The following is a 16,672-nucleotide window of genomic DNA, read 5'->3' on the forward strand; positions in this document are numbered from 1 at the left end:
GTGTTTTGGGATCCTATAATCAGAAAATGTGAGGGAAAATTAGCCACATGGAAACACAGACACATGTCCTTCAGGGGGAGAGTGACTCTTATTAATTCTGTCCTAACAGCAATTTCCATTTATTTTTTCAGGGTCCTGTCAAAAGTAATTGCAAAACTGGAAGCCATTCAGCGAAAATTCCTATGGGGAGGAGGTCTGGATCAAAGGAAGATAGCTTGGGTCAATTGGAAGATAGTTTGTTTACCAAAAGAGAAAGGCAGCCTCGGAATCAAAGATCTCAAGACTTTTAATTCAGCTTTGCTAGGGAAATGGCATTGGGAGCTCTTCCACAAGTAGGAGGATCAATGGGTCAAGCTACTAAACTCAAAGTATGGTGGGTGGAGGACACTTGAGGAAGGAACAAAGGGCAGATTCGATTCTATTTGGTGGAAGGACCTGATATCATCACAACAGCAGCAGCCCAACAGTGTAATTAAAATGGAAAAAGCTTGGAAGGTGGGCAGGGGTGATAAATTCAGATTTTGGGAGGATCGATGGCTGGAATCTGAAGCACTGTTAATGGAGAAATACTCAAGGCTATACCAGATCTCGTGTCAGCAAAATCAAACCATCATGCAGTTGAGGAGTAACTCGAGTAGCGGATGGGAATGGAGTTTTAATTGAAGGAGACCCCTTTTGACAGTGAAGTGGCAATGGCGGATTCCTTTATTGGAGAGATATCGCAGCAGCAACTACACCCTCAAAAGGAGGACATGTGGATATGGAAACACGACTCAAGTGGACATTACTCCACAAAATCAGGGTATGACATAATAAGGAGAGGAGTAGCGGGGGCAGATCAGACTTCAGATTTTGTGGAGCTATGAAAACTCAAAATTCCAGCTAAGTCTGCGGTGTTTGCTTGGAGGCTAATTAGGGATAGACTACCAACAAAGTCAAATCTAAGAAGGAGACAAGTCATGTTAACAGATACATTATGCCCTTTTTGTAGATCTGAAGAGGAGGAGGCTACTCACCTATTCTTCAACTGTACCAATATCCTCCCTCTATGGTGGGAGTCATTGTCTTGGGTTAATCTAACTACAGCTCTACCTCAAAACCCAAGGGATCACTTCTTGCAACATGGAATTGGGAAAAATCAGGGAAAGAAGGCTACAAGATGGAAATGCTGGTGGATTGCTCTCACAAGAACAATATGGCAGCATAGAAACAGAATAGTTTTCCAAAACGGAAGTTTTGATGGAAGCAAATTGATGGATGATGCTGTCCTCTTAATGTGGACGTGGGTCAAATCCATGGAGAAGGATTTTGTAATACACTTTAATCAATGGTCTACTAATTTAAAGGAAGGGTTTAGTAACTAGTAGGGGCTATCAGATGATGAATCTATGTAATTCTGATAGGTGTATCTCTTCTGGTTCTGTAATTAATGGAACTAGATGGATCCCTACAGCCTACTGTAATTATAGTACCACTGGTACTTCCTCATATTAATAACAATCTTATTTTTGCTGAGCAAAGAAAAAAAGACTACATATCTAAGAAGATTCCCAAAATAAAAGAATCATTGTATTCTAACAGTGTTGATCTTATTGGGAATCACTGGCCATGAACCACCCACGTACACATCTAAAATCCCAGTTCTATGTGATATATTTGAAAAAACTACTACCCCATGAACTACCCACATACACAAGATTTTAAAACAAAAAATAAAAAATATATATGAACAAAAAAACCATAATTAGAACTATTTTGCAAATAGTTATCTATTTAACATAATGGACAAACAGGTTAATTAACACACCACAGAAATTGTCAAGGAATTACCTTCAATGCATGTTGCACCAACATCATCCAAGTCTCTTCTAGCATCAAACTTCAAGTCTGAACCAACAGAAATCCACCTGTGTAAGATCATTGAAATCGTGACAAAAGTATCCAAACAATTAAACTCTCATGGTATAGCTACATATGTTCAGATAAACATGCATAAAGGTACACTCAAAGCATGAATCTTGACTGCATGTGGGTACCATTACCCAAACTTACAATGCTTTCCTCCTATAGTGATGCCAGTTCTCCCAAATCAGCCCTGCAATAGTTCGACCTTTACCTACACCAGCTCCATCTCCAATAAAAAACCCTGCCCTAGCTCCATTTGAGAGGTGTTGGAGGTGTCTCTGTCACAAAAACTAACATCATACACAAGAAAGGCAAAGCAAAACATAACCATATAAGATCAATTATAGAAGAAACCTGAGAAGCATAGACCAATGTCTCAATTTGCAAGCAAGACAAAGCCTTTGAATTTTCCAAATCATCTTTAATTTTTGGATCATAAGTTGGCTCAGGAGGCTGCACTGCAGACAAAGAAGATGTCTCCACAACAGGATCTGGGTGTGGAGGTCCAATAGATACTTTTGGCGGCCGCTGCACAAGGAGACATCTTAATACCATCATGTGCTTTCATAACTTGAAATAACAAGTGAATGCTGCCAAAACAAAGTTCTAGCATACAATGTTCTCAAAAGGAAAAAATTAGTAACTCACATAATCTGTAAATGTTTCTCCAACCATGCCACCTTCATCTTCGTCCCGCTCCACTTCAACAGCAACCTGAATTAATTTAATGCACAATAAAAAACAAAAAAAGTAAATAAAAACAATAAAATATACAAATAACATTTTTTGAAACAATGGGCCTTCACAAAAAAACTGACAGACAAGAAATAAATTAATAAAAGGAAGGAAATGTCACTGGACTAGTGGAGAAATGAATAATTATCAAGAGGAACGTAGGGAGCCATCCAATTTTTTTTGCCTGAAGGGAAATTTTATGTTCACACATTTATTTTCCATTTCAAAAACAAAATCACAGTAGAAGATCCAAAATATGAAATAATACGCATATACATGCAAAACAGTAGAAACAGGAACCCTCTTAAGTCCTGGGTACACTCAGAAAACAAGAGTAAGAAAGAAAACAGAAAAAACATTGATTGAAAAGAACAATCCAGCCCCTAGGCAGACATAATATAAATACACTTAAAACAAACCATGAGCAGAATAATTTTAGCAATAAACCTCATCCCCAAATTTTGTGGGACAGACTTGTCTTCCTAATCCTAGCCTCATAGTGGACTCATAATGTTTCTATATCAAACTTGCAAATGGACTGGGAGGGTGTGCACAAAATTCAATTGGTTCTTTCATTGTTTTATTTGGTCCCTCCTTCCTTTCCAAATTTCACATGGCATGACGGAACATAAGATCTTATGGCATTCTCATCATTATACAAGTCACCTAGGGTCTGCTTGGTTAAGAAGGTGAAAACTGGGAAGGCAAAAAAATAGAAGATAGAGTGAAAATTATTTTCAACAAAAGTTTGGCTTGGAGTACAAAATCCATACATTTTATTTTCCAGCCCATATCTCTGCTCCACCACACAAGCATAAAGTTATTTCATTCCAAACTTTCCACCTACTAAACAAAGGTTTGGATGGAGGGATTTGTAGGAAAACAGAAGGATGGTTAAATTCTTGTATCTAAATGGACCAAGTTACAAAATGTTTATCAAAAAATGAAAATAGATGGTTGAATGCTCACATGATAATCTATCATTCTATTCCTCCTTTTTTTTTTTTTTTTGGAAGGCAAAAATATGTATATTATTAATAAACAGAACAGTACCAGAGGTACTGAAAATAATAGATACAAGACACAAAGGTGCCACCTTCCAAAAAGCAAACAAACCCAGCAAAAACCCAGCACAAGGACCCCAATACATATAATCAGAAATTTAACCAAAGGCCATCATAAGGTTGGTAGACCAATGGTTAAATGATGTATTGAAACCTTTCTCTCCACATTTTAACCAAGACCAAGCTAGAATTAAGGCATCATCCAGCACCTTTTGAGGTTCAAAAGGAATGCCATGAAACAGCAAGGAATTCCTATGCTACCAGATTGTAATAGATAAAGCAATCCACCACCTGCCCGTCCTACTAAGATTTCTCCCTGCACCAAATCCATCACAGAATTGGATAAAGTGGTTAGCAGGATCAGCTGAGAAAGCTCCTATAGCCTGAATCCAGCACATGGATTCCCACCATAGCCCCCTCCTAGTCATTTTGCAATGGAAGAAAAGGTGCCCAGCCTCCTCATGCTGACATCCAAAAAGAGGGCACATAATATCCTGGATAGGGATATTTCTTCTGGATAAGTTGGCCCTAGTGGGGAGTCTGTCCCTAAACAACCTCCAAGAGAAAACCGCAGCTCTTGGGGGGATTTTCAATTGCCAAAGGATCTGGAAGTTCCTCCTGCTAGGAAAAGGGCTGTTGGAGGGCATCAACAGCCTATAAGCTGATTTAGTGGAATAGACACCACTAGAGCCAGCTTTCCAAAGCATCTGGTCCTGAACCTGTTGCTGGATAGGGATATCAGAAATTTCTTCCATGAAAGCAACTGCCATCTCATACTCATGATCAAATAGTCTCCTTCTCCACTTTAAATCCCAACTCCATAAATTGTGAGAGAACTTTCCCAAATTAGAAATGGGAAGATTCTGCTGTCTACTAATCATGAAGAGTTAATTATACTTCTGCTGAAGATTACAGCCCTCACTCAGCCAAGAATCTTGCCAAAACTTGATTTGATCCCCACAACCAACCTTCCATATCATATTCTGCTGTATAATGTTGAAATCAGGCTGATGATAAAGCCTTCTAAGGTCCTTCCACCATTGAGAGTGCCAAACTTTATCTCTGCCACTCTGCAGGTCTGCCCAGCCTCCATATTTGGATATTAGAACTCTAGCCCAAAACTGATTGTTTTTTTTTTGGTCAGCAAAATTATAATATGTATTAATAATTGTGAGTACCAGAGGTACTAAATATACAAGGTATACAGCAGCAAGCTAGCAGAACCATAGGTCCTACGTATCAGGTGCCAATCAAAAGGGAATACAATAACCCTGCACTGCTACCCTATTCAAAAAATGCTGTTGATAAATTGCTAGACCAATAGTTGTAGGGCTGTACAAAGCCTTTCTCCAGCTGTCTAAACCAAGACCAAACCAGGAAAATAGCATCATCCATTAGCTTGGATCCATTAAAAGCCTCGTTTAGGAACACAATTCGGTTTCGATGCTGCCATATTGACCAGGTCAACGCCACCCACCAACATTTCCACCTAGCCTGCAGATGCTTTCCTTTGGAGATAAGCGTGTGCTGCATGTAATTCTGCCTAGGAATGGGGGAGAATACTCCCACAGTTTTGGTCCAAGCTAGGGATTCCCACCATAAGGGGAGAATTCTTGGACAGTTAAAAAACAGGTGGGAGGCTTCCTCCTCTTGTCTACTGCAGAAGGGGCACATCAAGTCGTTCAGCTGAACCCGTCTTCTCCACAAATTTCCTTTAGTTGGGAGTCTCTCTTTACTCAATCGCCAAGCAAATGTTGATGCTTTTAAAGGGATTTTGAGCTGCCATAGGTCCTCTAAAGCCTCATCCACAGTCTGATCAGCTGCTCCTTCTAGTAGCATACGGTATGCGCTCCTTGTAGAAAACTGGCCATTAGGTTCTGGTTTCCAAACCCAGCAGTCTGATGTCCACCGATCAATATGACCCCACGAGATATCATCCAGGAAACTGGCTGCCGCTTGCACCTCATTGTCAAAAAGGTGTCTTCTCCATTCAAGCTTCCATTCCCAAACATTTGCTGAGTGGAATCCCATGTCCTGGATAAGCTTCTGCTGTTGACAGGATATATTATACAATCTGGGGTATTTCACCCTTAAAGGTTCCTGTTCCATGAGCCAGCAGTCCTCCCAAAACCTGATTTTATCCCCACACCCCACTTTCCAATCTATTGCAGATTGAAACAGACCATGCACAGCTTGTTCATGGATGACTGACCTTAAATCCTGCCACCATATGGATTCATTGGTGACTGATGTTCCTTCCTCTAGAGCCCTCCAACCTCCATATTTCGAAATGAGAATCTTAACCCAAAGATCATTATGCTGCTGCATCAGGTTCCATCTCCATTTACCCAGCAGCGCTCTATTAAAAGTTCTGATATCCTTTATCCCCAGGCCACCCTTATCCTTTGGGAGGCAGATAGTATCCCATTTAACCCATGCAATTTTCTTCTGATCAAGGCCACCACCCCATAGGAACCTCCTCTGGATTTGGGTCAGTTTTTCCGCTACCCTGTTAGGGATTCTGAAAAAAGATAGATAGAAAATAGGAATAGAGGTTAGAGTTGCTTTTATGAGGGTCACTCTTCCCCCATAAGATAAATGTCTCTGCTTCCACCTAGACAATTTTGATTCGGTCTTCCTTAGGATTGGATCCCATAACCCACAACGCCTTGGATTAGCCCCGATGCCCAAAACTGATTGTGGTTGGCAGCTAGGTCCCAAATCCATCTCCCCCTTAGGGCTGCATTGAATTTGGCTAGATCTTTGATCCCCAAACCCCCCTCATTCTTTGGAAGGCAGATCACATCCCATTTTACCCAAGAAATTCTCTTGTGGTGTTGGTTTCCCCCCCACATGAAATTCCTTTGAAGAGACACCAGCTTATCAACTATTCTTTGGGGAATCTTGAAGAAAGATAGAAGATAAATGGGGAGAGCATTGAGAACAGACTTTATCAATGTGACCTTGGCACCCATTGATAGATTCTTCTGGTTCCACTTGGAAAGCTTAGCTTCAAACTTAGAAATCAAAGGCTCCCAAACAACCCTGCTTGAAGATTAAATTCCAATAGGCATACCCAAATAATGGAAAGGAATGTCCATCTGTCTACAATTCAGAAATTGGGTTGCTTCCTGAATCCAATTGGCCTGAACCCCAACCACCCCAATTTGGCTTTTGGCAAAATTAATCTTCAGTCCCGAGGCCATTTCAAAGCCTCTCAGCATGGACTTCAAGACTACAACATTCTCCCACGAGGCCTCACCAACAAAAACTGTGTCGTCTGCATATTACAGGATATTTATAGGTAGGTTTTGCTTCCCAACCAAGAAACTTCTGTAGAGGTCTCTGTTAAGGGCCTCTCTCATCATACCAGTAAGACCCTCAGCCACTATGTTAAAAGAGCAAAGGAGCTAGAGGATCCCCATGCCTCAAACCTCTAGAAGGGACAAACTCTTTTGTGGGGCTCCCATTAACTAAGACTGAAATGGTAGCTGAGTGAAGACAGACAGAAATCCACTTTCTCCATTTAAGGCAGAAACCTAATCTCATCAACATGTAATCCAAAAAAGACCAAGATACTGAATCGTAGGCTTTTTCAAAATCCACTTTAAAAATCATAGCAGGCTTTTTTCTTTGAATAGCTTCATCCACCACTTCATTTAGAATCAGAATTCCATGGAGAATATGCCTATTCTTGATGAAGGCTGACTGCCTTTCATCTATTAATCCGGATAACACCACCCTCAGCCTGTTTCCTAAGAGCTTGGCTATTATTTTATACATGCAACTAATGAGAGATATGGACCTGTAGTCATTTAATGACTGTGGTTGAGTAATCTTAGGAATAAGAGCCACAAAAGATGCATTGCTGCCTCTAGGAAAAGTGCCATGAGTATAGAATTCATCCACAAATCTTCTAAAATCAGGTTGCAACAATTCCCAAAACTCCTTAATAAAATTAAAATTGAAGCCATCTGGACCCGGGCATTTATCTCCAGCACAGCTCCAAACAGCATCCTTGATCTCTTTGTCAGAAAAGGGGGCAGTCAGCCCCTCTCTTTGATATTGGTCAAATATTGGTCAATAGAGGGAAAGGAGACCCCATCCAAAGTAGGTTTATAGGGATTTTGTTCAGTGAACCTCTCAAGAAAGAAGTTAACCACTGCATTCTTAACAAGGTCAGGCTGCTGGACCCAAGTACCATCAATGAGAATACCATGCACTGCATTTGAGCTTCTTCTGAAATTTATCACCTTGTGGAAATAAGCTGTATTTCTGTCACCCTCCTTGATCCACTTAGCCCTAGATTTCTGCCTCAACAAGGATTCATAAGCATTTGAAATATCCCACAGCTCTTGTTGCAAAGCTCTCTTGGTTATAACTTCACTATCAGATAGAAGTCTATGAGAAGCTTGATTCTCCAAATCACATAATTTCTGCTTGAGGTTCTGAATCTTGGAAGCTTTAATGTCCCCCTGGTCTTTACACCATTGTTTTATAGAATATCTCAAGTTCCTCAACTTGTTTTTAAGGGCAATTCCCCCCCAACCACCCTGCAGATCTGTATTCCAAGCCTGTTTGATCATAGAGTGATACCCTTTATGATTAAGCCACCAGTCCACAACCCGAAAAGGTTTAGGGCCCCAGTCCACCAGCCTTGTCTTCAAAATGATTGGACAATGATCAGAATAATCTCTTTGAAGGACATGTTGGGAAGTATCAGGCCACAAGGATAACCACTGGTCAGACACCAAGAATCTGTCCAGCCTACTCTTGGCACTGCCATTGGGCCTAAACCAAGTAAAATTGCTGCCAAGGCATCTAATATCATGGAGTTCCATCTCAGATATCCAGTCATTGAAATTTGCGGTATATGAGGTGACAACACTCCTCTGAGATAAGCTAATTCTCTCCTCCTGGCTCCTGGTAGTATTGAAATCCCCAAGAAAGCACCATAAACCAGTAGGGTTAGAAGCCTTGAGTTGCCTCAAATCATCCCACAAGATCCTTTTCCCAGCTAAGTCACAAGGTGCATAAACATTAACAATTCGAATCCACTGATTCTCTTTTACCCACTTCCGTTCCAGCATTATAAAACTTCTACCTTTAACCCTCCTCTCCACCTGAAAATGTGAGTTATTCCACATGCACAACAACCCACCAGATGCTTGAATTGAAGGAACAAAATCCCAAGACACATAAGAATCTCCCCACATAGATTGGCAGATGAGCTTATCAAAAGACTCCTTTTTTGTTTCTTGAATACACACAAGGTCCACCTTATGCTTCATATTAAGCCTCCTGATGGCAGCCCACTAAATCCCCCTACCCAAACCTCTAGAATTATAGGAGAGAATAATCATGATGGAGCCAATTTAATTCCCATCTCAGCTGCAGCCTTGTTATCTCTGTCTTCCATGTCTAACATCATCTGTCGAACCTTCAAGCTATCCTCTTCATGGGTCAGGCCCATTTGTTTTACTAAGGCATATTGGTTTTCCAGGGTATGAGGGCTGGGTTGCCCAGGATTATTATCTTGGGGTTTTCTATTTGGAACCTCTTTAGGAGCCACGAGGTCCACAGCTGGTTCTTCATTAGATAGGGCCTGTCCTCTGTGCCCCAGGAGCTCTTTTCTTCTAACATAGTATCTAGTAGCAGGAGCTGAGATTGGGCCTTGAGGTCTGAGGCCCAAATCCCCCCCCTCATCCACGCATATAATAGGTTTGCCTGGGGGTGTATGATTCCTATTATGAGGCTGGTCAAAGGGAGTTGGCAAACTTTCTTGATTCGGAATTGGCTTGTGCTGCTCTCCTCCTGCATCTCGGACTGCACCTGCAGGAATATCCACAAAAAGGTTTCCATGTTGGGCTTGCTGTTTTTGGTTATTAGCACTCCCTTCCCCTTTAGGTAAATCATTAATTGCACTCCTCTTTATCAGCTTTTTACCAGAGCTGATTTCGTAGGACACTGCAGAATCAACGGTTGGGGGATTCAAAAAATTATTGTCGTTGGGTGGGTGGTCCACGTCACCATGATCGCTGAAGGCCCGGTCCAAACAGCGTCGACCAATGGTTTTTACCCAATGGTCACGACGTGTTTGGAGGGAGTAAGGCTGCCTCCCGTCGGTGGAAAATCTGTCAACGTCGCCGGGACTACCGTCGGAGATGTCGAACGGACTATCATCCCCACGGGTATCAGCTCCGACAGAGCCCAGGCTGTTTGGCTCCATCGAGAACGGAGATGGCGGAAGTCCACTGGTCATTCTCTTCGGATTCGGCCACGCACCCAAACAGGTCATGTCTTCAACCACATGAATGACATGTGGAGCTTCATCAATGGCCGCCATTACCGCCGATTGTATTCCCGGCCTCCTCTGCGTCCTGATGAGGATCCTGGTCACGTCCATCTGCCGTCTCTGCTCCACCATTTCATCAACTTCCACCAAGTCTCCTATGTCCGCCACCACCTTTCCCATAGATTCCGGCTCCCACACCGTCGACGGCAAGCCCCACAGGAGAACCCATGCCAGCCTATGTGTCGGACGGATGTCCTGGGACCATTTCTGAAGGTCCAGGAGCGGTGTGGATCTGTTCGTCCTCTCCTCATATATAATCTGCGTGGCCTTAGAATCTTGCAAGTTATGGAGGATGACCCAATCATCACCCCAATAACATGGGGTAACATCAGTATCTATTACCCATTTGAGTTCGTTGTCTAGCCTTTCGAACATGCCGATATTTTTTAGCCGTCCCACCCATGCATTCCGTATCCATTCGTTTTGCACCCTGGTTGTATCGAGGACCACTAATCTCTGCACGTCCTGTGAGAGCTGGGGAGATTCTGGCTTCTGGTGACAAAGGATAGTCGTTCCCGGCGAAAGCGCTTTAACCACCTCGGCGTACAATCTAAGTCTTCCACCGTTAACATTCGTTTTCGAACCTCCTTGGCTATGTCTAACCTCAGCTTGTAAGTTGGCATTATTAGCCTTAATGTTAACATTTTGTTTCCTTATGGCCTCCTTACTCCTTTCGAACTTGGGCTGGTTAACAAACATTTTCATCCTTCCGAAGAAAATGTTGTTATCTAGTTTTCTTTCCAGCCCCACTACATCGTCAACATCCTTATACCTGACAAAACCGAATCTTTGCCTTTCTCTGTTTCTATGTTTGGGGATCAAAACCTTCCAGACCTTACCCCATCTTTGGAAGGTCTGCCACAGGTCCTTCTCATTTACCCATGTGGGGAATCTAGAGAAGTAAAAAGTTGTGATATCAGCCTTGTTCCTCCATGAGACAGTTCTATTAGCTCAATGTTGGTTTGTTGGTCTTGGTTGCACCCTACTGGTCGTCGTAGTTTTGTTCCTCCTACGGGTTACCTCAACCCAGTCTCCATCGTTGACTAAGGATCTGTTGTCGTCCTCGTGATCCACAGCTCCTTTCTCCGCACTTCGCCTTTGTATATTGTACCCTCCACGTTCATTGCTCCAACTCCTTACACGTCCTCGTCGCTCTCTCTCCAGGTGTCTCCCTCGGGGTCACCCTGTGTTTCTCTCACTGTCTCTTGTTCTCTCCCCCCCCTGTCTCTCACTCTCTCTCTGTCTACTCTCTCTCTCTCTCTCATTGTCTCTTTTCCTCTGATACGGACAGAGACTAAATTAATTGGTTCTTAGTATGTTGTACAACCCTGCTGGAATTTTGTTGGAGTTATTTCTATTCCTCCTTATTTAAAATTTTTTTTTGGAAGGCAAAAATATATATATATTAATATTAAAGCTGAAACAGTACCAGAGGTACTGAAGGTTGATACAAAGCACAAAAGTGTGACCTTCCAAAAAGTAAAAGCACCCAACAAACCCAACAAAGGACCCCAATACAACTAGACAGAATTTAACCAAAGGCCATCATAAGATTAGCAGACCAATGGTTAAATGTTGTATTGAAACCTTTCTCTCCATATTTTAACCACGACCAGGCTAGGATTAAAGCATCATCCATCACCTTCTGAGGTTGAAAAGGAGTATCATGAAACAGCAAAGAATTCCTATGCTGCCAGATTGTGATAGATAAAGCAATCCACCACCCGGCCCTCCTACTAAGATATCTACTAGAATTTCGATCTACACCAAAACCTTCACAAAATTGGATGAAATGGTTGACAGGATCAGCTGAGAAAGGTCCTATAGCCTGAATCCAACCCATAGATTCCCACCAAAGCCCCTTAGTCATACTGCAATTAAAGAAAAGGTGTCCAGCCTCCTCCTGCTGACATCCACAAAGAGGGCACATAGTATCCTGAATAGGGATATTTCTTCTGGACAGGTTGCCCCTAGTTGGAAGTCTATCCCAAAACAATCTCCAAGAAAAAACCGCAAATCTTGGGGGAATTTTCAAATGCCACAGGATCTGGAAATTCCTCCTGCTAGGAAGAGGATTGCTAGGAGGCATCAACAAGCTGTAGGCTGATTTAGTAGAATAGACACCACTAACATCAGCTTTCCAAATCAGCTTATCCTGAACCTGATGCTGGATAGAAATATCAGATATTTCTTCCATGAATGCAACTGCCATCTCATATTCATGGTCGAAAAGTCTCCTTCTCCACTTGAAGTCCCAGCTCCACAAGTTATTAGAAAACTTTCCCATATGAGAAATAGGAAAGTTCTGTTGTCTACCGATGTTGAAGAGGGGACTAAATTTCTGCTGAAGATTGCAGTCCTCCCTCAGCCAAGTATCTTGCCAAAATCTGATTTGATCCCCACATCCAACCTTCCATCTCATATTCTGCCGAATAGGTTTGAAGTCAGGCTGATGGTAAAGCCTTCTAAGGTCCTTCCACCAATAAGAGTGCCACCCTTTGTCCCTTCCAGTCTACAAGTCTGACCAACCACCGTATTTGGAATGAAGAACTCTAGCCCAAAGTTGATTCTGGTTGACAGCTAGGTCCCAGATCCATTTCCCCCTCAAGGCAGCATTGAATTTGGCTAGATCTTTAATCCCCAAACCCCTCTCACTCTTTGGAAGGCAGATGACATCCCATTTTACCCAAGAAACTCTCTTTTGGTGCTGATTTCCCCCCCACATGAAGTTCCTCTGAAGAGACACCAACCTATCAACTATCCTTTGAGGGATCTTGAAAAAGGATAGAAGGTAAATGGGCAGAGCATTGAGAACAGACTTTATGAGAGTGACCTTAGCACCCATAGATAGATTCTTCTGGTTCCACTTGGTGAGTTTGGCTTCAAATTTAGAAATCAGAGGCTCCCAAACAACCCTGCTGGAAGATTTAATTCCTATAGGCATGCCCAAATAATTAAAAGGCATTTCCATCTGTCTACAATTTAGGAATAGGGCAGCTTCCTGAATCCAATTAGGCTGAACCCCCACCACCCCAAATTGGCTCTTGGCAAAATTAATCTTCAGACCTGAGGCCATTTCAAACCCTCTCAACAAAGATTTCAAGACTACAACATTCTCCCACAAAGCTTCACCAACAAAAACAGTGTCATCTGCATATTGCAAGATGTTTATAGGGAGGTTTTGCTTCCCAACCAAGAAGCTTCTATATAAATCTCTGTTAAGGGCCTCTCTCATCATACCTGTAAGCCCCTCAGCCACTATGTTAAAAAGCAAAGGTGCAAGAGGATCCCCTTGCCGCAAGCCTCTAGAAGGGACAAACTCCTTTGTGGGGCTTCCATTAATTAAAACTGAGATGGTGGCTGATTTAAGGCAAACTGAAATCCAATTTCTCCATTTAAGGCAAAAACCCAATCTCTTCAACATATAGTCCAAGAAAGACCAAGAAACTGAGTCATAAGCTTTTTCAAAGTCCACTTTAAAGATCATAGCAGGCTTTTTTCTGTGAAAAGCTTCATCCACCACTTCATTGAGAATCATAATACCATGGAGAATGTGTCTACTCTTGATGAAGGCTGACTGTCTTTCATCTATCACTGTAGGTATCACTACCCTCAGCCTGTTTCCGAGGAGCTTGGCTATTATTTTATACATGCATCCAATAAGGGATATAGGCCTGTACTCATTTAGAGATTGTGGTTGAGTAATCTTGGGTATAAGGGCCACAAAAGATGCATTGCTGCCTCTAGGGAAAGATCCATGAGTGTGGAATTCCTGCACAAATCTTCTAACATCAGGCTGCAATAATTCCCAGAACTCCTTAATAAAATTAAAGTTGAACCCATCCGGACCCGGACACTTGTCACCAGCACAGCCCCAAACAGCATCCTTAATTTCTTTGTCAGAAAAAGGTGCAGTCAGCCCCTCTCTTTGGTGTTGATCAATGGAAGGAAAAGAAACCCCATCTAGAACAGGTCTTAGATAATTCTGTTCAGTGAACCTCTCAATGAAGAAATTAACCACTGCATTCTTGACAAGGTCAGGTTGCTAGATCCAAGTACCATCCATAAGGATACCATGGAAAGCATTTGAGCTTCTTCTGAAATTTATAACCCTATGGAAGTAAGCTGAATTTCTGTCACCCTCCTTAATCCACTTAGCCCTAGATTTCTGCCTCAACAAGGACTCATAAGCAATTGAAATATCCCACAGCTCTTGTTGCAAGGTTTTCTTGGTTAAAGCTTCACTATCGGATAGAGCTCTATGAGCATCTTGATTCTCCAGATCACTTAACTTCTGCTTAAGAGACTGAATCTTGGAGGCTTTGATATCCCCCTGGTCTTTACACCATTGTTTTATGGCATGTCTCAGATTCCTCAGCTTATTTTTAAGGGCTATTCCCCCCAACCACCCTGCATATCTGAATTCCAAGCCTCTTTAATCATAGCTTGATATCCTTTGTGAGTAAGCCAGCAGTCCATTACCCGAAAGGGTTTAGGGCCCCAGTTCACCATCTTTGTCTTCAAAATAATTGGGCAATGATCAAAGTAATCTCTGTGGAGGACATGTTGGGAAGTGTCAGGCCACAAGGATAACCACTGATCAGACACCAAGAATCTGTCCAACCTACTCTTGGCACTGCCATTCGGCCTAAACCAAGTAAAATTGCTTCCAAGGCATCTAATATCATGAAGATCCAGCTCAGAAATCCAATCATTGAATTCTGAACTGTCAGCAGAGACCACACTCCTCTGGGATAGGCTTATTCTCTCCTCCTGGCTCCGGACAGAATTAAAATCCCCTAGGAAGCACCACAGACCAGTGGGATTGGCAGCCTTAAGATGCCTCAATTCATTCCACAAGGTCCTCTTCCCAGCTAAATCACACGGTGCATAAATATTAACAATTCGAATCCACTGGTCCTCTTCAACCCACTTTCCTTCCAGCATTATAAAACTCCCACCTTTAATCCTCCTCTCCACCTGAAAGTGAGAGTTATTCCACATGCACAGCAACCCACCTGAAGCTTGAACAGAAGGAACGAAATCCCAGGACACAGAAGAATCTCCCCATATAGATTGGCAAATTAACTTATCAACAGACTCCTTCTTAGTTTCTTGGATACACACTAGGTCCACCTTATGCTTCAAATTAAGCCTTTTAATGGCAGTCCACTTGATCCCCCTGCCCAACCCTCTAGAATTATAAGAGAGAATAATCATGATGAATTCAAATTAATTCCCATCTCAGCTGCAACCTTGTTGTCCCTGTTATCCATGTCTAGCATCATCTGTCGAACCCTGGAGCTATCATCTTCATGAGTAAGGCCCATTTGTTTTACTAAAGCATATTGTGTTTCCAAGGAGTGTGAGCCCAGTTGCCCAGTGGTAATATCAGAGGAATTGCTTTTTAAACCCTCTTTAGGAGCCAAGGTGTCCACTACTGGTTTTACATTAGATGGGACCTGTCCACTATGTCCCAAAAGCTGTTTCCTCCTAACATAAAATTTATTAGCAGGAGCTGAGGTTGGGCCTTGAGAAAAGAGGCCCAAATCCCCCCCCCCCTCATCCACACGTGTACTATGTGGGGGCGTGTGATTCTTAAAATGGGACTGGTCAAGGGGAGGTGGGACATTTTCTTGAACCAGCATTGGGGTATTCTGAGCTCTCCCTGCACATCGGTCTGTATCTTCAGGAATATCCTTATGGAGCTTTCCTTGTTGGGCCTCCCGATATTGGTTATTTTCATGTCTTTCCAAATTCGGTAATTCATTAAATGCAGTCCTCTTTAGCAGCTTTTGACCCACACTAGGTTCAGTTGACACGGCAGGATCAACGGCTAGAGGATTCAAAATCTTGCTGTCAATGGGCAGGGAAGCCACGTCATCTGGTTCGCTGAAAATCCGGTCCAAGCAGCGTCGACCAATGGTTTTTACCCAGTGGTCACGACGAGTTCGGATGGAGGAACGGTGGCGCCCGTCGGAGGAAGGACCATCAAGGTTGTCGGGACTGTCGCCGGCAAGCGCGAACGGACTGTCATCGTCATAGTTAACAGCGTCGTCAAAGGCAGGGCTGTTTGGCTCCGTGGAAAACGGGGAAGGCGGTAGCCCACTGGTCGCCGTCTTCATATTCGGCCAAGCACCCAGACCAGACATGTCCTCAACCACGTGAAGGACGTGAGGAACTCCATCAACGATTGCCGTTATTGCCGACTGTATCCCCGGCGGCCTATGCGTCCTGACAAGGATCCTAGCCACATCAACCCGCCGTCTCTGCTCTACCATGTCGTCAACTTCCACCAGTTCTCCCACTTCCGCCAACACATTTCCCATGGATTCCTGCTCCCACACCAACGGTGGCAGACCCCACAAGATCACCCATGTCAGCCTATATGTCGGACGGATGTCCTGGGACCATTTCTGAAGGTCCAGGAACGGTGACGATCCTTTCGTCCTCTCCTCCTGAATCAACTGTGTGGCCTTGGAGTCTTGCATATTATGGAGGATGACCCAATCATCACCCCAATAGCATGGGGTCACCTCGGTATCTAAAACCCATTTAAGCTCAACGTCTAGCCTTTCGAACATGCCAATATTCTTTAGACGGCCGACCCACG

At 43.0% G+C, this 16,672-nt stretch overlaps 1 protein-coding gene across 1 annotated transcript in view; it reads right to left on the reverse strand.

Annotated features, from left to right (window-relative positions):
* LOC114422612 (protein FORGETTER 1-like) overlaps window positions 1–16,672 on the reverse strand; it is a 74,586-nt gene that overhangs the window by 54,236 nt on the left and 3,678 nt on the right. Inside the window, exons 2-5 of the mRNA XM_028389059.1 lie at window positions 2,554–2,619; window positions 2,260–2,433; window positions 2,053–2,183; window positions 1,831–1,907 (exon numbers count right to left, since the gene is read on the reverse strand). Coding sequence (XP_028244860.1) covers window positions 1,831–1,907; window positions 2,053–2,183; window positions 2,260–2,433; window positions 2,554–2,619 — 448 coding nt within the window. The remainder of the gene's footprint in view (window positions 1–1,830; window positions 1,908–2,052; window positions 2,184–2,259; window positions 2,434–2,553; window positions 2,620–16,672) is intronic.

The sequence above is a fragment of the Glycine soja genome, chromosome 8 (genome assembly GCF_004193775.1).
Source record: "Glycine soja cultivar W05 chromosome 8, ASM419377v2, whole genome shotgun sequence".
Classification (NCBI taxonomy): Eukaryota; Viridiplantae; Streptophyta; class Magnoliopsida; order Fabales; family Fabaceae; genus Glycine; species Glycine soja.